This window comes from Muscardinus avellanarius (assembly GCF_963383645.1).
Source record: "Muscardinus avellanarius genome assembly, chromosome: 19".
NCBI lineage: Eukaryota > Metazoa > Chordata > Mammalia > Rodentia > Gliridae > Muscardinus > Muscardinus avellanarius.
The window spans coordinates 214,574-235,865 of NC_137805.1; the positions used below are offsets into that span (position 1 = coordinate 214,574).

The following is a 21,292-nucleotide window of genomic DNA, read 5'->3' on the forward strand; positions in this document are numbered from 1 at the left end:
ATATATATATATATGTATATATATACATATACATATACATATATATGTATATATATACATATACATATATATGTATATATATACATATACATATATATATGTATGTATATATATATATATATATATATATATATATATATATGGTACTGGGGTTTCTGGAAGCCCTTCTACCTCCGGGCTACACTCCCAGACCTATTTTTACATTTTTATTTGGAAACAGGGTCTCCAAAGCCAGCGCCCGCGGCTGGCTTCGAACCTGCGCAATCCCAAGCGCGGGAATTACAAGTGTGCGCCACCACGCCCGGCCTCTTTTTATATTTTTGAAACAGGGTCTGAGTTGCAAAGTGCCTCCCAAATGCTGGGATTACAAACTGAGCCATCACGCCCGGATTTTGAGTGAAAATTTTTTTGTAGCATTGAAGTTTTGAAGACTTTTAAAGAGAGGTGATATACCTGTGAGATCTCTCTCTCTCTCTCTCTCTCTCTCTCTCTCTCTCTCTCTCTCTCTCTCTCTCTCTCTCTCTCTCTCTCATCACAGTCAGGTGCCTTCTAGCCTACAAACAAATCTCCAGTTCGCTGGCAGATAAAAATACCTACGCAGAGCCTTCCAGGAGCTGCGCCATCGGCCTCCTGGCTAACAAGGAAGCCTTCCTTTCTCCTTTCTTGTGCCGCTACAGAAATGTCTTCCTCCTTTACTCTGGTTCACTGGGATCAACGTCTTTTCCATTCTTGGACCGGTTTTCTCCGAGAAAATCTGGGTTCAGAGTTGGGGCCAGGCCAGGTGGACCGAGGAGGGCGGTGTGGAGCCCGGCGCACCTGCTCCTCCCCGCCGGGCAGAGCTGCGCCCTCTCCACGCGCCTGGAGAAGAAAAACCGAAAAATCCGTTACCAGGCGGCGGTGCCCAAGGCCGCCCGAGGCGGGAGACGGCCGCCGCCGTGCGCGCAGGTCAGGTTACAGGCAGGGACACCCCGGCCGGCCCGCGGTCCAGTCACCCGGGAGCCGGCGCAGCGGGCGGGAGCGCGGCCCGGGCGCGCCGGGGAGGCCGTGGGAGGGGCTCGGCGCGCGGCCGCCCTAGAACTTAGCATCTTTTACCACCCCGGCTCTCTCCCTCCCCTTCCAGGAATAAAGGTGAATAGGAAAAAACAAAAACAAAGCTTTCCAGCACCTCCCCGCAGAGGTCAGAGGGTGTAACTGACTTCAATTACCAGCTTCCTGGAAAGGTATTTCCCAGTCTCCGAATTTGAGGATCAGGGGGTTAGGGGGAAGCAATAGCGGGAGTGCGTGAGGATTGGAGACTTGCTTGGAAGCGTCGTACATGAACTTGTATTTTTTTTTATCTTTTGATGGTACTGAGGATTGACCCTAATGGCATTCTTTTTTTTTTTTTTTTTTTTTTTTTTTGGTACTGGGGATTGAACCCAGGCAAATTCTACCTCCAAGCTACACCCCCAGATCTTTTTTTATTTTTTTTTCTTGCGGATCTGGGGATGGAACCCAGGGGCATTCGACATCTGAGCTACACTCCCTGCCCTATTATTTTTAAATTCTTTATTTTAAAACAGGGTCTCACTGGGTTGCAGAGGGCCTCACTAAGTAGCTGAGGCTGTCCACGAAACGCTATCCTCTGGTCTCAGCCTCTTGAATGCTGGAATTACAAGCTTGTGCCACCACGCCCAGCTCAGATCTATTTTTTATTCTTTTTATTTTGAAACAGGATCTCACTAAGTTGTGAAGGACCTCACTAAGTAGCTGAGGCTGTCAGTGAACACGGATTCTCCTGTCTCAGCCTCCCAGGTACTGGGGTTTACAAGTGTGCACCACCACACCCCGTGGCATTCTACTTCTGATCTATGCCCCCAGCCCTAGTTTTAATTTTTAATTCAGTTTTTGGTGCTGGGGATCGAACCCAGGGAGCATTCTGCCTCTGAGCGACACCCAGTCCTATATTCATTCATTCATTCGGTTCATTGTGGTACTGGGGATCGAACTCAGGGGCATTCTACTACCAGTTACACTCCTAACCCTATTTTTAATCTTATTTTTGTGTGTGGGTTTTTTTTTTTTTTTTGCCTCACTGAGGATGGATCCCAGGGGGCTTCTACCTCCGGGGTACACTCCCAGACCTATTTTATATTTTATTTTGAAACAGGGTCTCAGTAAATTGCAGAGCCTCACTAAGCAGCTAAAGCTGGCTTCGAACCTGTGCAATCCTCCTGTCTCAGCCTCCCAGGTGCTGGGATTACAAGCGTGCGTCACCATGCCCGGCCCTAATCTTTATTTTGAAACTGTCTCGCTAGGTTGATGAGAGTCACAGTACTTGCTGAGTCTGTCCTGGAACCTGCCATCCTCCTGTCTCAGCTTCCCAAGCACCGGGATTACAAGCGTGCTGCGCCGCCACACGCGCGCGCCACGCCTGGCAGTGCCTTTGTTTCCACTGTGTTTATTTGGGGTGCAAGTTCTTGGGTTGGAACACTGCTTTGAAGGAACAAACCTTTTTTTTTTTTCCTTATATTTTGCGGCACAAATCAGTAAAATAACATGTTCCAAAGATTCGGAATTAACATTTTCATTATTGCTGTGTTTAACGGGGGGGGGGTTGTAGATGATGGGGTGCTAAGCCCCCAAGTCCGTCCTTTACCAGATCTGTCCTCAGTAGTCTCCCCGCCACCTCCTACTCCCGTCCACCGAGATTCCGCCAAGCTCCGGGAGCGAACCACAAGGTCCAGAGGCATCGAGCCATTTTCTTGACTGGGGGGTGGGGGGCGGCGGTGAGGACCGGCCGTCCGGAGGCCCCACTCGCTGCGGGGAGGGGGGGTGTCCCGACCAGGGACCTACCTGCGGTTTACCTCCAGGACTTCGGTAAGGCGTGCTTGATGGCGGAAGAGGGTGCGGGACTTAATTAGAACACGCTTTTCCTTTTTTAAAAAGAGGAGGGGGGAGAATGAGACGTTAAATTCTTTTGCAAACATTCATGCCTAAGGAAGGGCTGGAACAAGCAGCCCCGGCCGCCGGAACCGGTCGGACAGGTAGCGAGCTTGTTGACACCGTTATGTTGCAGGGCGCATGCTCATTCCCAAGTTTCCTGGTGCCGTTTCTATTCCACCTTATGAAACTTTTTCCGCGGCGTGGTCTCTCCCGCGGCTCGAGGCCGGGGTGTCGCGGGGCGCCGAGGCTGGAGCTCGGCGGGCGCGCGGGGAGGTCGGGGCTGCGGCGGCGGGGGTGCAGGGCGAGGCGGGCGAGGCGGGAGGGTGGGCTCCGGCCGCCGCCGCCCCTAGCGGGAAGCAGGCGGGAGGGGGGACCGCCGCCGGCCGAGGGACCCACCATGCCCAAAGTCTTCCTGGTGAAGAGGAGGAGCCCGGGCGTCGCGGTCCGCAGCTGGGACGAGCTCCCGGATGAGAACAGGGCGGACACCTACATCCCAGGTGAGCGCGGGCGGCCGGGCCGGGCCGGGTGGCGGGGGCCGGCGCCCCCTCCCGGGGCGGAGGGGGTGGGTGGCGGGGCCGCCGCGCCGCTTCCCGGCGGCGGCGCGGCGCGGGCGGCCCGGGAAGGAGCTGGCGGCCACCTGGCCCCCGGCCCGGCCGCGCGGGAGGGGCAGCCCGCCCGCCCCGCCCGGGGAGCCGGCGGGTGCCCGCGTGGGGCGCGGGGCTGCGCGCCCACCTGCCCGCCCGGCGCCGCTGCTTCCCTCCCTCCGCTCTGCCCCGCAGGGAGCCCGGGCCGCCCGCCCCCCGAGCCCGCCGAGGACGGCCGCAGCGACGGCGGCAGCAGCGGGGAGCCCGGCGGCGCCGAGGGCGGCTCGTCCCCGCGCGCCCCGCAGCGCCGATCGCCCGAGCCCCGCGACGCCGAGGGCCCCGCCGCCGCCCTGGCCGCCAAGCAGCGCCAGGTCGCCAGGTCGAAAATCAAGGTACGGTCGACCCTGCCCGGCCGCCGCCCGCCACGCCCTGGCGTCGGGCCCCGGCGGCGCCGCTGCCCGCCCGCGCCCTGCACCTGCCCCTGGGCGGCCGCCAGGCCTCCCCGCGCCCAGGCCCTGGCACTGCTCACAAGGACCGGGCAGCGCCGCCGCCTTCCGCGCGGGACCGGCCCCCACGAGGCTCCCGGCTCCGGAGGGGGCCGGGCGCCCCGAGACTCCTCCGTCCGCCCGGGCGGCCGTGGGCCATGTGATTCTGAGTTCCCGGCCCTCCTTTGTGTCGAGGCGGTGGCGGCAGCTTAAGCGCACAGTGGGCCTCTTGCAACCGCAGCCGACCGCAGAACAAGCATGAGGTGCCTTAGAGCGAGGCTACCTTCCGTTTGTCACTGCTCTCAAACCTTCGTGGATTAAGTTCAAGGATGAGAGTTCACCTGCAGCTTTCTTTGGCGCCCCTACCCCGGGGGATGGGAGGGTCTGTTCCCCTCCATGGTCGGCGCCCCCACGAGAATTCTAGAATTGCAGGCAGCATCGTATCTGGGTGCCTGTGCTGCGCTTTCCTGAATAGAATTCCAAGGTCCTCTCCTGAAAGGTGTCCGCGATCCCCTAGGATTAAGGAATCCCTTTCCACTGACTCCCAGACAACCAGAAGTAGCGGATGTTTTATGAACCGCATGACCCCAGTTCCTAGCCTGGTGGTGGGTCAAAGTGCCACCCTGCAGTGTCGGCCATAATCCCGCAGCTCTCCGGGGCTCTCCTGCCACACTGACTGGGAGGGAGGTAAGAGGGGTCAAGGAAGGACCCAGGCATTAGCTGAGAGTTGAGAAAATGGTAGTTACTTTGGGGGGAAGAGGCCATGCAGAGAAAGGTCTCTGCCTTTCTCCTCTCTCTGTCCTCTCCCCCTCCCCTCCCCTCCCCCTTCCCGGGCTGGAGCGAATTTGGTTATGAATTGAGGTTAAAGCTAGAATCCAGAGGAAAGACCTCTTTAAGGAATTTGTCCCTAGCCTGTCCTTAGCACGCTTGTAATCCCAGCATTTGGGAGGCTGAGACTGGAGGATAGGTGTTTGCAGCTAGCCTCAACTACTTAGTGAGGCCCTTTGCAACTAAGTGAGACCCTATTTTAAAATAAAGAATAAAAAATAGGGCTGGGGTGTAGCTCAGAGGGAGAATGCCCCTGGGTTCCAACCCCAGTACTGGGGGAAAAAAAAAGCATTTTTCTGGCCTGTGATTTAGCAGTGAAGGAGTGTTGCTGATGCTCAGAGGAGAGGCCTGTGGGGTTTGGGCCTCGTGGGGTTAAGTTGGAGGGAAGGCTTGCCTGAGGCTGGTGTCCCACTTGCATTATTTATCACAGGCTGGAAGGACAATCACAACGTTGTTTTGGGAGTGACTGTTTGCCCCTCTGCCCACTGCCCAGAATCCCCTGGAGAGAAAGTGAGCCGTGACAGAGATCCAGTTCTTAACCAACATTTTGGAGATCTTTTTCCTGCCTCATATGAACAGAGCCATTGGAACCCTGGATAAGAGGGATAAACTAACCAATCATTTCCAAGATCTGTTGCCTAACCATAGGGAGGAGGGTGTGGTATATTTTGTCCTAGAACCGTTAACCGGGATCCTTTTCCCCTCTAGATTCCCCAGGAGTTTTTGTTTACTAATATCGAGTTCCTTTGCTCTGCCGTTAAGGAAAAAAAAAAAGAAGAAAGAAAGGAATTCTGGTATTAATATATTCTAAGCCTCTAGTATTATCAGCAGTGGTATGGACAGGATTGATTGATTGATTGATTGATTGATTGTGGTTCTGAGGATTGAATAGTGGTATTTTACCTCCCAGCTACACTTCCAGCCCTATTTTATTCTTATTTTGAAACAGGGTCTTAGTATGTTGATGAGAGTCTCACTATTTGCTGAGGCTGTCCTTGAACTTGCAGTCTTCCTATCTCAGCCTCCCAAATACTGGGATTACAAGTGTGCACCACCATACCTGGGTTATTGGTGTTTTTTATTTTTATTTATTTTTGAATTTTTTTTTGTGGTACTGGAGATGGAACCCCAGAGTGTGTCCTACCTCTGAGTGACACCCCCAGCCCTATTTTTATTCTTTATTTTGAAACAGAGTCTTACTGCGTTGCAAAGGGCCTAGGTAGCTAAAGCTCTCTTTGAACTTGCACTTGTCCTGTCTCAGCCTCCCAAATGCTGGGATTACAAGAGTGCGTACTACACCCGGCTATTTTTAATTTTTTTCAGTTTTTCTTTTTTTGTGGTACTGGGTATGGAATTCAGGGACATTATACCTCCAAGCTACATCCCCAGCCCTATTTTTTTATTCTTTATTTTGAAACAGGGTCTGGCCGGGCGTGGTAGCCTACACTTGTAATCCCAGCATTCCGGAAGGCTGAAATAGGATCGTGGTTCCCCGACAGCCTCAGCTACTTAGTGATGCCCTCTGTAACTCAGTAAGACCCTGTTTTAAAATAAAGAATAAAAAATAGGGTTGGGGGTGTAGCTCGAAGGTAGAATGCCCCTGAGTTCCATCCCTAGTACCACAAAGAAAGAAAGAAAAGAAAGGAAAGAAAGAAAGAAAGAAAGAAAGGGCCTCACTGAGTTGCAAAGGGCCTCAGTAAGTAGCTGAGGCTGTCGGCGAACCTCGATCCTCCTGTCTCAGCCTCCCAAATGCTGGGATTATAAGCATGCATCACCATGCCCAACTACTGGTGGTTTTTAAATGACTGATGAAATTCTTCGTGACGAAAGTTCAACAAGGCATGCTGAACTTGCAGAACTTCTGGAAGAATTCGTTTCTGAACTGAAGAGGGGGAAAGCCACTGGAGGGCGAGACCCATTCACAAGGCATTGGTTTGGAGGGTATAGGGTGTTCTGGATCAGCCCAAGGCTACCAGCTGACCTACCCCAGCCTGACGTATCACTCTCATGACTTAGTTTACATAATTCCAGGGCACTTACTGGGCAGTGGGCACTTGCCCAGAGGAAGTGCAAGTTTGAGCCAGTGCCCTGTACAGAGGCAGCAAACCTTTTCCTACGTTCTGGAGTATCTACTTTTTTTGTGGTACTGGGGATAAAACCCAGGGGCATTCCACCTCCGAGCTACACCCCTGCCCCATTTTTTTTTTTTTTTTGAAGATTTAAAGAAGTTTATTAGAAAGAGAAATACAGAAAATAGAAATACATGCCATTTTGGCATGGGGCGGTGACTGGAAATGAATACACCACCCAGCCCTATGTTTTATTCTTTATTTTGAAACAGGGTCTCACTGAGTTGCAAAGGGCCTCACTAAGTAGTAGCTGAGGCTGTTTGCAAACAGTGATCCTCCTATCTCAGCCTCCCAAATGCTGGGATTACATGTGTGCACCACCACGGCCAGCTCTCAAATTTTTCGTTACTTATGGGAGTGGCAGAGAGAGAGAGAGAGAGAGAGAGAGAGAGAGAGAGAGAGAGAGAGAGAGAGAAAGAATAGGATGGGGTAAGAGGATTGAATTCACTTGCTGGTCCACACTTGTACCTGGGTCATGTCAGCCACACTTAATGGGGAGTAAATCTCAACCAACTAACTGGGTTAACTCCAGCCTTTATTTCTGATAAGACTATGAAGGACAGAGGTAATTAGCATTTCCTGGGACTCTACCTCACAGCTGGAGATCTGCAAATGAGTTAACACTAAAGTTATCAGAGGGATTATATAATCCTCAATTTGTGTGTGTGTGTGTGTGTGTGTGTGTGTGTGTGTGTGTGTGTTACTGAGGGTGGAACCCAGGGGCTTTTCTACCTCCAGGCTATACTCCCAGACCTATTTTATATTTTTTATTTGGAAACAGGGTCTCACTAAGTGGCTAAGAGCCTCCCTAAGTAGCTGAGGCTGGCTTCGAACATGTGCGATCCTCCTGTCTCAGCCTCCCAAGCGCTGGGATTACAAGCATGCACTACCTTGCTCAGCAGAATCCTCAATGTTAAAGAGACAATTTTACAACCTGCTCCAAGGCTCATAATCAGCAGATATAGACCATAGGCTGGTATAGACTTGATTTCCTAACCTACCTGCAGGACTCCTTCCTGGATCCACTGGCAGTAACAAGAGCAGGTTGTAGAACCCCAGGTCCCTACTACAGGCTCCAATGCTGGGCATGAGAGCATCTGCCAAGTGTCACCCTGACTTGCTGTTGGACAGCTTGTGCACGCACAAAAGCACTCAATATTTTGCATCGACACTTTTTTTTTTCTTGGCGGAGCTGGAGATTGAAGTCAGGTGCGTTCTCCCTCCAAGCTACACTCCCAGCCCTTTTTACTTTTTGTTGCTGATAGTCTCTTTAAATAGCTGAAGATGGTCTTGAACCTGCAATCATCCTATCTCAGCCTCCCAAGTACTGAGATTATGGGCATGTACCACCACACCCAGCTAATGTTTTGCATCCAAAATCTTATTTAACCTACATAACACTTCTGAGGCCAATTCTACTATTTCCTCATTTAAGAGATCAAGGGACTGAGAACTGGAGGAGGAAATGTATCTTTGACCACAGCTGGTAGATGAACCTGATGGAGTCGGTTTTACTTCTCCAAAGCCCTCCAGAAGCCAGGTGTGGTGGCATACACTTGTAATCTCAGTACTTGGGAGGCTGAGACAGGAGGATCGCAGGTTCGAAGCCAGCCTCCACAACTTAGCAATGCCCTCTGCAACCTAGTGATGTCCTGTTTCCAAATAAGAAATAAAATCGGGCTAGGGGTTTAGTTCAGAGGTAGAATGCTTCTGGGTTCAATCCCCTGTGTCAGAGGGGGGAAGGGGGATAAAGCCCTGCAGAGCACTCCTCTGCTCCCAAAGGAGCACCACGCTCCTTGGCGTGGCCCCGTGACCATCTCACCACGCCCTGGGATCCATTTCCAGCTTCAAGGCTGCAACTCTGTCCCTGACCTCTGCAGGCATGTTTCCTATCTTCTAGTCACCAGCATCCTTTTCTTATTCCAGCTGCAGAGCTCTAAAGCCTGTCCCCTCCCCTGCAATGTCCACAGCCTTCAGACCTATATCAAGAAGTCTTTTCCTTAGCCGGGCCTGGGGGGGCACACTTGTAATCCCAGCATTCGGGAGGCTGAGACTGGAGGATCGCGGTTCGCGGACAGCCTCAGCTACTTACTGAGGCCCTTTGCAACTCAGTGAGACCCTGTTTCAAAATAAAGAATAAAAAAATAGGGCAGGGGTGTAGTTCGGAGGTGGAATGCCCCTGGGTTTTATCCCCAGTACCACACACAAAAGAGAAAAAAATTTGAGGCATATATGAATATTACTTTGGATCTCACTATGTTGTATAATTACAATACATCGATAAAAATGAGTGAAACGGGAAAAATTGAGTTTAGATTCCTTCAAAAGTATGCTCATCCTTTAACTTGGCTCTCTAGTGTGAATCTTTCAGTGGCAACAGATGTGTGAACTTGGAATAGTCTTGTCCCCCATCCATTTATTTATTTATGTATTTATGTGTTTATGTATTTATTTATTTATTTATTTATTTTTGGTGGTACTGGGGTTCCTGGAAGCCCTTCTAACCTCCAGGCTACACTCCCAGACCTACTTTTACATTTTTATTTGGAAACAGGGTCTCCTAAGCCAGCGCGCACGGCTGGCTTCGAACCTGAGCCATACTCCTGTCTCTGCCTCCCAAGCGCGGGGATTACAAGCGTGTGCCACCACACCCGGCTCCCCATCCTTTTAATTATGGAGCATTTCAAAGGCAGAGAAGTATGTATCTGACACCTAACCCCAACAACCATTACCTGTGCCCAGTCCTGCCCACCTGCAACCCCCTTCATTCTCTCACACTTTGAAGCAAATCTCAGGTATCCTGCTACAGTCACACACTGTGTAGTGACAGACCACGTCCATGACTACGGTCCTGGAAGATGTCTTTTTAGCTGGCTTATTTTATATAAGTATACACTCTATGATGTTTGCATGATGAAATTGCCTAATGAGGCATTTCTCAGAATTCATACCTGTCATTAAACGATGCACGCATAAATAGTTCAAAATGTGCTTCTAGCCGGGCGTGGTGGCTCACGCTTGTAATCCCAGCATTTGGGAGGCCGAGACAGGTGGATTGCAGGCTCACAGGCAGCCTCAGCTACTTAGTGAGGCCCTTTGCTACTCAGTGAGCCCCTGCTTCAAAATAGAGAATAAAAAATAGAGCTGGGGGTGTAGCTCTGAAATAGAATGCCCCTGGGTTCCATCCCCAGTACCTTAAAAAACAACAACAAAAGAAACAAAATGTGCTTCTATGGGTACATACCAAAACACAAGATTAAACCCACCTGAAGCATTGTGTTCACATTGTTAAATGTTTGGTAAATTCTTACTTTTACCCCCTCAGGTTTGTTTAGTCAGGTCCACAGAAGGTCCACATGTTGTGATTGGTGTGTCTTTCGGTGTCTTTGGATGTATACATTCTCCTCCCGTTTCTTTTTTTATGTCCTTACGAGTTAATTATTGAAGAAATGTGTTGTTTGTTTTGTGGAGTTCTCAAGAGTCCGCTTGTGCTGCACGTATCTCTATAGTGTTTTAACATTCCTCAGTCCTCTAAGTTTGTGGGGGGAGCGTTGGGTTACTGGGGACTGAACCCAGTGGCATTCTACCTCTGAGCTACACTCCTAGACTTTTTTTTTTTTTTTTTTTTTGCAGTACTGGGGATGGAACCCAGGGGCATTCTACCTCCAAACTACACCCAGCCCTAATTTTTTTTTTTATTCTTTATTTTGAAACAGAGTCTTACTGAGTTGCAAAGGGCCTCACTAAGTAGCTGAGGCTGTCTGAGATCTAAGATCCTCCTGTCTCAGCCTCCCAAATGCTGGGATTACAAGTGTGTACCACCACCCCTGGCTTGCTTTTTGTTTTGAAACAAGATTTCGCTACAGTGCTGAGGCTGGCCTTTAAACTGTGATTTTCCTGTCTCTACCTCTTAAGTACTGGGATTATAGGCATGCACCACCACACCTGGCCTCTTAGGGTTTTTTTCTAAATTGGTAGCTAGAACTGAGCTGAGCTGCACTAAGACAGTAGCCATCGTCACATGTGGTTGTTTAATTAGATAAAATTTCAAATGCTCAGTAGCTGTGTGTGCCTGGTGGCTCCTGTGCTGACCAGTATAGGAATAGAATCTTGGATCACCATAGGAAGTTGTATCGGGCAGCACTGTTCTATGGGCTTGGTCACGTTTATTTTGTCTGGAATATGTCCCAGTGGGGCTCTGTATTTCTACCAACAGGCACTGAGTGCTCGAATATCTCCCTTTTTGTGATGTTAGCAGCTACTGATGCTCAGGGCCCAAATATTTTGAATTTGGGGGTATTGCAAAACAGTAATACTCCAGTTCTTTTTAAAATATTTATTTATTTATTTGCATGCTAGAGATTGAACCCAGGGCTATCTCTGAACTAGACCAACCACCCCCAGCCCTTTTATTTTTCTTTCCAGAACTAGGGATGGGACCCAGGGGCATTCTACCTTCAAGCCCTATTTTTTATATTTTATTTTGAAACAGGGTCTCACTAAGTTGCAGAGGGCCTCATTAAGTAGCTGAGGCTGGCCACCAACCTTCAGTCCTCCTGTCTCAGCATACCAAATACTGGGATTACAAGCATGTGCCACCATGTCCGGCTTATTCTTTATTTGTATGTATGTATGTATGTATGTATGTATGTATGTATGTATTTTGGAGGTATTAGGGGTGGAACCCAGGGGCTTTTCTACCTTCATGCTGTACTCCCAGATCTATTTTATACTTTGTATGGAAACAGAGTCTCACTAAGTTGCTAAGAGCCTCCCTAAGTAGCTGAGGCTGACTTTGAACCTGTGCGAGCTTCCTGTCTTAGCCTCCCAAGCACTGGGTTTAAAAGCGTGCACCACCACGCCCGGCTTATTCTATTTATTTATTTATATATTTATATATTTATTTATTTTGTGTGGTACTGGGGGTGGAACCTAGGGGCTTTTCTACCTCTGGCCTATACTCCCACACCTATTTTATACTTTATTTTTAAACAGGGTCTCACTAAGTTGCTGAGAGCCTCACTAAGTAGCGGAGGCTGGCTTCGAACCTGTGGTCCTCCTGTCTCAGCCTTCTAAGTACTGGAATTACAGGGGTGTGCCACCACACTAGCTTACTTTTTTGTGTGTGTGTGTGGTACTGGGGATGGAACCCAGAGGCTTTCTTCCCCCAGGATACATTCCCAGACCTATTTTTATATTTTATTTGGAAACAGGGTCTCACTAAGTTGCTGAAAGCCTAAGTAACTGAGGCTGGCTTTGAACCTGTGCAATCCTCCTGTCTTAGCCTCCCAGTTACTGGGATTACAAGCATGCACCACCACACCTGGCTAAAAAGTATTCTATCTATCTAATTATCTGTTTATCTATCTATCAATCATCTATTTATTTTTGGTGGTACTTGAGATCCGAACTACACTCTCAGCCCTATTTTTATTCTGTGTTTTGAAACAAGGTTTCACTGAGTTGCAAACGGCCTCACTAAGTAGCTGAGGCTGTCCCTGAACTGCCTTCCTCCATCTCAGCCTCCTGAATGCTAGGATTACAAGCATGTACCACCACGCCTGGTTTGTTTATTATTTATTTATTTATTTATTTATTTATTTATTTATTTTTGCAGTACTGGGGATTGAACCCAGGTGCATTCTACCTCTGAGCTACATTCTCAGCCCTATTTTTTATTTCTTATTTTGAAAAAGGATTTTTCTTTATTTATCTTGTGGTGGAACCCTGGGACATTTTACCTCTGAGTTGCACATTCAGACCTATTTTATCCTTTTTTATTTGAAAACAGGGTCTCATTTAGTTGTAGATGGCCTCACTAAGTTGCTGAGGCTGGCCGCAAACCTGCAGTCCTCCTGTTCCAGCTTCTCAAATACTGGGATTACCAGCGTGCACCACCATGCCTGGCATGCCTGGCTGAAACAGGGTCTTTACAAGTTGTGGTGGTTCTCACTAAGTAGCTGAGGCTGGCCTTGAACCTGCGATCCTCCCAACTCAGCCTCCCAAGTATTAGAATTACAAGCATGTACCACCATGCCCAGCTAATTTTTTTATTTTGAAATAGGGACTCCCTAGGGGGAGGGTGAATTGGCTCATACCACCTCCCCCTCATGCCATTCTGGCAAGGGGCTGTAACTGTCTTCTGTATTTCTATCTTTTTAATAAACTTCTTTAAATTAAAAAAAAAAAAGAAAGAAAAAGAAAAAAAATAGGGACTCACTAAATTGTGGAGGGCCTCAAGAAGTTTCTGGGTTCCATTCCCAATATTTTTTTAGGCACAGGTTCGAAGCCAGCCTCAGATACTTAGTGGGGCTCTCAGCAACTTAGTGTATGTAATGAGCAGAACCCAAATCTCCTCTGTGTGTGTGTGTGTGTGTGTGTGTGTGTGTGTGTGTGTGTGTGTGTGTGTCTGGAACTGGGGATGGAACCATTCTACCTCCAAGCTACACTCCAAGACCTATTTCTTTTTTTAAATATATTTTATTTGGAAACAGGGTCTCTTAAGCCAGTGAGGCTGGCTTCGAACTTGCGGGATCCTCCTGTCTCTGCCTCCCAAGCGCGGGGATTACAAGTGTGTGCCCGGCCTCTCTCTTTTCTTTTTTCTTTTTTCTTTTTTTCTTTTTACCATTTTTGTGGCTCTGGAGGTTGAACCCTGGGGAGTTCTACCTCTGAGCTACATCCCCAGCCCTATTTTATTATTTATTTATTTATTTGTGTGTGTGTGTGTGTGTGTGTGTGTGTGTGTGTGTGTGTGTGTGGTGTACTTGGGATTGAGCCCAGGAGCATTCTACCTCTGAGCCATACCCCCAGCCCTTCTTTTATTTTTTTATTAATTTATTTATTTTTGTGGTACTGGGGATGGAACCCAGGGGCATTCTACCTCCAAGCTACACCCCCAGCCCAATTTTTTTATGCTTTATTTTGAAACAGGGCCTCATTGACTTGCAAAGGGCCTCACGAAGTAGTAGTTTAGGCTGTGCACCAACCACAATCCTCCTGTCTCTGCCTCCTAAAGGCTATGGTTACAAGCGTGCGCCACCACGCCCGGCTCAATTTTTTAATTTTGAAACAAGATCTCTGGGTTGCGGAGAGTCTCACTACATTGCTGAGGCTGTCCTATCCCGTGATCCTCCTGTCTCAGCCTCCCAATCACCGGAATTACAGGCTTGTGCCACCACGCTTGGGCTTATATTTTATTTGTATTTTTTTTCAGTACTGGGGATAGAACCTAGGGGCATTGTCCTTCCGAAATCTACCCCCAGCCCCATCTTTTATTCTTTATTTTTTACTTTTTGCAACACTGGGAATGGAGCCCACCAGTATTCTACTTCTGAGCTACACCCCCAGCCCTATTTTTTATTTCTTATTTTGAAACAGGGTCTCACTGAGTTGCAAAGGGCCTCACTAAGCAGCTGAGGCTGTCCTAGAACTGATCCTCCTGTCTCAGCCTCCCGAATCCTGGGATTACAAGCGTGGGCCACCACGCCCAGTTTTATTCTTTATTTTGAAACAGCCTGACTGAGTTGTAAAGGGCCTTACTTAGTTGTAGCAGAGGCTGTCCACCAACTATGATTCTCCTGTCTCAGCCTCCCAAATGCTGGGATTACAAGTGTGCGCCACCACACCCGGCTTTATTTTTTATTTTGAAACAGGGTCTTGTTAAGTTTCTGAGGGTCTCGCTAAATTGTTGAGACTGGCTTCAAACCGAAGATCCTCTTGTGTCAGCCTCCCAAGTACTCGGATTACAGGTGTGAGCCGCTGGGTCCTGCTCCCAAGTCTCTTCTTAAACCCTCTGGGAGGGAGTCTGAGAAATAAAGTTAGTAGGTCACTAGCCTCTGCAATACAGGAGGGTCCCAAAAAGAGACTCAGAGTGGATATTGAGAGTGTCCATTCATGGGACCCACTGTGGGAAACTTTGAAATTTATGTGGCCCGGTCTCCTTACTTTCAGGGTGGGAAAGATAAAACCCAGTGAGTTTTCACTGAATTCTTTGTAGTTATTAGAGCCAAAGCCCAACCCGGAGACTCCAAGTTTTTATTTTGAAATACAATATTCTGAAGTGGCACAAAAATTCTAAGTTTTCATTGTACTTCTCACAGTCATTAGTGGCAAAGACCAAGCACAAGACCCGGGCATGGTGGCACACACTTGTCATGCCAGTACTAAGAGGCTGAGACAGGAGGATTATGGGTTCACGGCCAGCCTGAGCTGTGGGCCAGGCGTGGTGGCACATGCCTGTCATCCCAGTACCTGAGAGGCTGAAACAGAGGACTGGATGTTTGAGGCCAGCCTTAGAAAGTTATCAAGAACCTCAGCAATCTAGTGAGACCTTATTTTAAAATAAAAGATTAGGGTTAGGGGTAGAGTTCAAAGATAAAATGGTGCTGGGTTCAATCCCCAGTACAAAATAAATAAATAAATAAATAAGTGAATAAATAACTCAATGTAGGTACTCACAAGCCGGTGGCCACAAGCAGGTTCCATGTCTTTTTTTTTAAATATAGATAGATAGATAGATAGATAGATAGATAGATAGATAGATATACTTTTTCCCCCAGTACTGGGGATAGAACCATGTCTATCATGTCAGTTTCTTCAGGTGTATATAGATGTTTTCCCTTCATAATCCCTGCATCTGAGAAGCTTTTCCTTTCTGCCATGTAGGTAGTTGTGAACCCTTGGGAAATGATACCTTGGACCAAGAGGATAATCTGAATCTAAAACGAATTGGGAAAATATTCTTAGCATATTATGAGCATTAAAATATAGCTAACTTGTCGGTAGAAATCTGGTCCAAAGGGCCACAAAAGGTAGCCTTGGACTCAGTCTCCTCCTACAGGAAATAGGACCATTAACTTAATGAACTGGTCTAGAGGAAGCATCCAAAGGGAAAAGAGAAGGTCATTCCCCTTTCTTGTTGGTTTTCCTTTAGAAGTTTGATAGGTAAGTAATCTGAGCAGCTTTGAAGTTGGTCACAGAGCCAGCCCCGGTCCCTGCCTTTCTGGATGCTCCTGATGTGTTCAGTAGCTCTGATACAATGATCAGTTTGTTTTTGTTGCAGAGACCTGTGTTTTAGAAGTTCTTGAGAATTTTGTGAACAAAAGCTGAGATCCTGCAGAGCAAAGGACAGACAGTGAGCACCCTGCAGGCTGGTGGCTTGGAGACGCGCTCATCCGCTCCTCATCTTTTTTCCTGAATTAATTTCCAGATTGATGGCATTCCCCAACTTCAAAGATAGTTTTCCCACTTCATTAATAACCTTTGCAAAGTGTCAGTTTTGGATTAAGGATGAGACTGTTAGGCATTTTCAGAAGGTAGTATGGTGTAAATACTACCACTGGAACATCTGGAACAATATTCTGTAATTAAACACATTAATAATTCCTATATCAAAATACATGAATGTTAGCTGCACGTGGTGGTGCATGCCTGTAATCCCTGTACTTGGGAGGCTGAGAAAGGATTGCAGGTTCAAGCACAGCCTCAGCAAGTGGTGAGACTCATTAGCCTAGCAAGACCCTGTTTCCACATAAATAAAAAACTGGACTGGGGCCGGGCGTGGTGGCGCACGCTTGTAATCCCTGTGCTTGGGGAGGTGGAGGCAGGAGGATCACGCAGGTTCGAAGCCAGCCGTGCTGGCTTAAGAGACCCTGTTTCAAAAAAAAAAAAAAAAAAAAAATATATATATATATATATATATATATGTCTGGGAGTGTCGCCCACAAACAACAAAAAAACCCCACAACAGTCTGGGGGTGTAGAATGCCCCTGGATTCAATCCCCAGTATCACGCACACATATACAAATACACGAATGTTGCTGAAATAAATAAGTCAATAAGCAAATATTTATGAAAAGTGGCAGTCATGGGGATACATTTATTATTGTTCCAGTTTGTTGATTTTTTTTTTTTTTTTGTAGTACTGGAGATGGAACCCAGGGCCATTCTACCTCTGAGCTACACCCCCAACTCTTTTTAATTTTTTTTAATTAAAAAAAATTTTTGCAGTGCTGGGGATGGTACCTAAGAGCATTCTACCTCAGAGCTACACCTACAGCCCTACTTTTTATTCTTTATTTTGAAATAAGGTCTCACTGAGTTGCAAAGGGCCTCACTAAGTAGCTGAGGCTGTCCACAAACTGCGATCCTCCTGTCTCAGCCTCCCAAATGCTGAGATTACAAGCCTGTGCCACCACGCCCAGATTATTTTTTATTCTTTATTTTGAAACAGGGTCTCACTAAATTGTGGAGGGACTCACTAAGTAGCTGAGACTGGCCATGAACCTGTAATCCTCCTGTCTCAGCCTCCTAAGTACTGGGATTACAAGTGTGCATCACCATGCCCAGCTTGAGACCCTGTTTTAAAATAAGAATTAAAAATTAGTCTGAAGGTGTAGCTCAGAGGTAGAATGCCTCTGGATTCAATCCCCAGTATCTAAAAAAGCATATAAAAGGATATGCATTGGTTATATACAAATACTATACCATTTTCTTGAAACAGGGTCTCCCTAGGTTACTGAGGATTTTACTAAATTGCTAAGGCTAGTCTCTAACCTGGGATCCTCCTGTCTCGGCCTCCCAAGTACTGGGATTACAAGTGTGCCTCATCAGGCCTAGATAAACAGTATACCGACTTATATAAGGGACCTGGGTATCCACAGATTTTGGCATCTGCACAGGGTCCTGGCACCAATCCCTTGTGGACATTGAGGGACAGCTCCACTAAACTCTGAGTACTAGTGCTCTATTTAGTCTCACTTTTTCTTTTTCTCTGCTGCAAATTGAACCCAGGGTTTGCCTATGGAAGGCAAGCACTTTACCACTGAGCTACACCCCCACGTTTTCCAATATAGCACACAGATCAGTCTCAGGGGCATCTTGTGGTCACTGGCTAGAAGTGTGGCACCTCAGAACCCATCAGACCTCCTGAACCAAAACCTGCATTTAACAAGACCCCAAGGATGTAGAGAAGTCTCAGAGGCATCGGTCTAATGGACAGTGAACAGTCTGGCATGGCGCCCATATTTGAAGAGGGCTGTGATAGCAAGGTCACAACTGAGCTGAGTCTTAGAGGAGGCAGTGCCCAGGGTAAAGGAAATGAGTGGGGTAGGGGCAGCTCAGAGAATGTGGAGCCAAGAAAAGACCGACTCTTCTTGCTAATGTTTTTGTAAGATAAATGTTCTACTTGTTTTGCAATGCTAGAGATGGGACCCAGGGCCTTGCATCTGCTAGATAAGTACTCTACCACTGAGCTATATCCCCCCAGTCCTTAGGGGAACAAAATTTTGGCAGAGCAATTAGATCCATTTCCTAAAGGATCTGATTTGGTAACCTTTGAATATATCAAGTCTTGAATTGTTTATTATATAGATAAATTATTATATAGATTATATAGATAAATTTCTTAGGTAGATAAATTCATCTTTCTTCCTTTAAGGCAGCAAGCACAGTTTAAGGCAGAGAACAGGTTGTGAGATCCTGACCATATCACTTACCCAAGTGATACTTTTATTTGTTCATGAGTTTTCGGGTTAGGAACAGGGGCCCAGTTCAGCTAGGCAGTGTACTCCAGGTAGCATTGGCTGGGGTCACTCAGCTGGTTGTAGCCTGGGTTGGGCTAGAAGGTCCAAGGAGGTTTTGTTCATGTCTGGTACCTCAGTGCTCCTCTGTTTGGTCTCTGGCTCTCTATGTGGCTAGCTTGGACTTCCTCACAACATGGTGGCCTTGGACTACTTAGGTGGCAAGTGGCTTACCAGAGGGAGGCAGTGGAAGCTGGAAGTAAGACCTGAAACTGACATATCATTGCTGCTCTCCATTGGTCCAAGAAGTCATAAGCCATGGCCAGATTCACAGAAAGAGGAAATAGTCCCCCTCTCTCGATGGATGGATGGATGTGTACAAAGAGGGAGTAATTCACTAGCTGTCTTTGGGGTCAGTGACCACAGCAGGACCCAGATTCCTTCCTTCTCCTCCTCCTTCATCCTCAGTCCTCATTCACTGCATGGCCCAAGGTAGTTGTTGGGGCTCCAACCAGCAGGAAACACTCCTTTCCCCTTAAGGAAATTTGTGTTTCATCAGCAGGGTGGTCACAGGGCTGTGTCTTTTATAAGAGTGTTGTAAGAGTGTGCTCAGCTAGTTATCACAGGTCTATTCTCAGGCAGAAGTGGAGAGTAAATATCTGAAGGACCTGCTGCCTATTGTTTCTCCTTCCTCAAAGCCAAACCCACTCAAAAGTTTTTATTTACTTTTTTCATGCTGGGGATTGAACACAGGGGTATTTTACTTCCAAGCTACACCCCCAGACCTATTTTATTTTTTATTACATTTATTTGTAGTACTGAGGATTGAACAGGCATTCTACCTCTGAGCTACACCCTCAATCCATTTTTATTTCTGTGTGTGTGTATGTGTGTGTGTGTGTGTGTGTGTGTGTGTGTGTGTGTGTGTGTGTGTGTGTGTGATGCTGGGGATGGAACCCAAGGGCATTCTACCTCTGAGCTATGCCCCCTTGCCCTATTTTTTTATTTTTTATTTTGAAACAGGGTCTCACTGAGTTTCAAAGGGCCTCACTAAGTAGCGGAGGATGGCCACAAACCGCGATCCTCCAGTCTCAGCCTCCCGAATGCTGGGATTACAAGCATTCGCCACCATACCCGGCTTTTATTTTTTATTTATTTTATTTTATTTTATTCTTTTGGTGGTACTGGAAGTGGAACCCAGAGGCTTTCTACTTCTGGGCTATACTCCCAAACCTATTTTATATTTGATTTGGAAATAGGGTGTAAGTTGCTGAGAGCCTCACTCAGTAGCTGAGGCTGGCTTTGAACCTGCTCCTCCTGTTTCAGCCTCCCAAGCGCAGGGATTACAAGCGTGTGCCACCACGCCCGGCTCTTATTTTTTATTTTGAAACAAGGTTTGGCTAAGTTGGGGAGGGCCTCACTAAGTTGCTGAGAGTAGTTTCAAACCTGTGATCCTCCTGTCTTACTTCCCAAGTACAGGGACTACAGACATGTGTCACTATGCCCAGCCCCACTTGGAAATGAGAGGGAACAAAAGCCACAGGCCAGACATAGAGCCCCAGGGAGGAGGTCCCGGAGCCTGGCCTGGGACCTCATGGCCTCCGTCTGCTCAGTTTACCACAGGGAGGAGGCCCCAGAGCCTGCCCTGGGATCTCATAGCCTCCGTCTGCTCAGTTTACCACAGGCACTTGCAGTGACTCGGTGACCCACAGCTGCGATCTGTGTGGCAAAGGCTTCCGCCTGCAGCGCATGCTCAACCGCCACCTCAAGTGCCACAACCAAGTCAAGAGGCACCTGTGCACCTTCTGCGGCAAGGGCTTCAATGACACCTTTGACCTGAAGAGGCACGTCCGCACACACACAGGTGAGGCTGGGACCCCGCGCTTTGGCTCTTGGGTGTGCTTTATTGATCAAGAGATCCTGTATCTTTCCCTACTAAGACCCAATCTCAGGGGTCTGGAGGGAAGGTATATTTCTCGAAGGGTCACAGGACTGGGTAGTTGGAACCAGTACATCTCGAATCGCCTACTGACTCCACTTACCTGGTATCCATGTCAACTTGAGCCAGGCAGCTACCTCTGGTATGACATGCCTCTCTTTTTTTGGAAATAATCTTGTCTCAGAATATGGCATTATGGCCGGGAGTGGTGGCGCACGCTTGTAATTCCTGCGCTTGGGAGGCAGAGGCAGGAGGATCGAGGCCAGCCGCGCTGGTTTAAGAGACCCTGTTTCAAAAATACAGAAAATAGGTCTGGGAGTGTGGCCCAGAGGTAGAAGGGCTTCCAGGAACCCCAGTACCACCAAAAAAAAAAAAAAAAAAAAAAAGAATATGGCATTATGTTCATGTGGGATCAAAAGAAAATGCTCAGCTCACTTGGAGCTGACCTGAGCCTCCTACTTGAGCCTGGTGGACAAGAACGTTGCTTTTAGGCCCTTCTCACTTTCTTTCTCCACTTACTTTGATCCTTTTTTTCTGTGTGTGTGTGTGTGTGTGTGTGTGTGTGTGTGTGTGTGTTAGTTACTGGGATAGAACCCAGGGAAGGCATTCTACCTCTGAGCTACACCCCCAGTTCTATTTTTTATTCTTTATTTTGAAACAGGGTCTCATTGAGTTGCAGAGGACCTCAATAAGTAGTAGCTGAGGCTGTCTGCAAACCACGATCCTCCTGTCTCAGCCTCCCAAAAGCTGGGATTTTTTTTTTTTTGGCAGGTCTGGGGATGGAACCCAGGGGTATTTGATCTCTGAGCTATCACACCTGCCCTATTTTTTATTCTTTATTTTGAAACAGGGTCTCACTAAGTTGCAGAGGGCCTCACTAAG

The 21,292-nt window shown here is 47.8% G+C and overlaps 1 protein-coding gene across 1 annotated transcript in view; it reads left to right on the forward strand.

Annotated features, from left to right (window-relative positions):
- Positions 1-3,322: 3,322 nt before the first annotated feature.
- The window catches only part of OVOL2 (ovo like zinc finger 2), a gene marked incomplete at both ends in the record, with an annotated part of 40,919 nt that continues 22,949 nt past the window's right edge, over positions 3,323-21,292 (forward strand). Inside the window, 3 exons of the mRNA XM_080716567.1 lie at positions 3,323-3,422; positions 3,705-3,901; positions 20,146-20,335. Of these exons, the coding sequence (XP_080572693.1) occupies positions 3,323-3,422; positions 3,705-3,901; positions 20,146-20,335 (487 nt within the window). The remainder of the gene's footprint in view (positions 3,423-3,704; positions 3,902-20,145; positions 20,336-21,292) is intronic.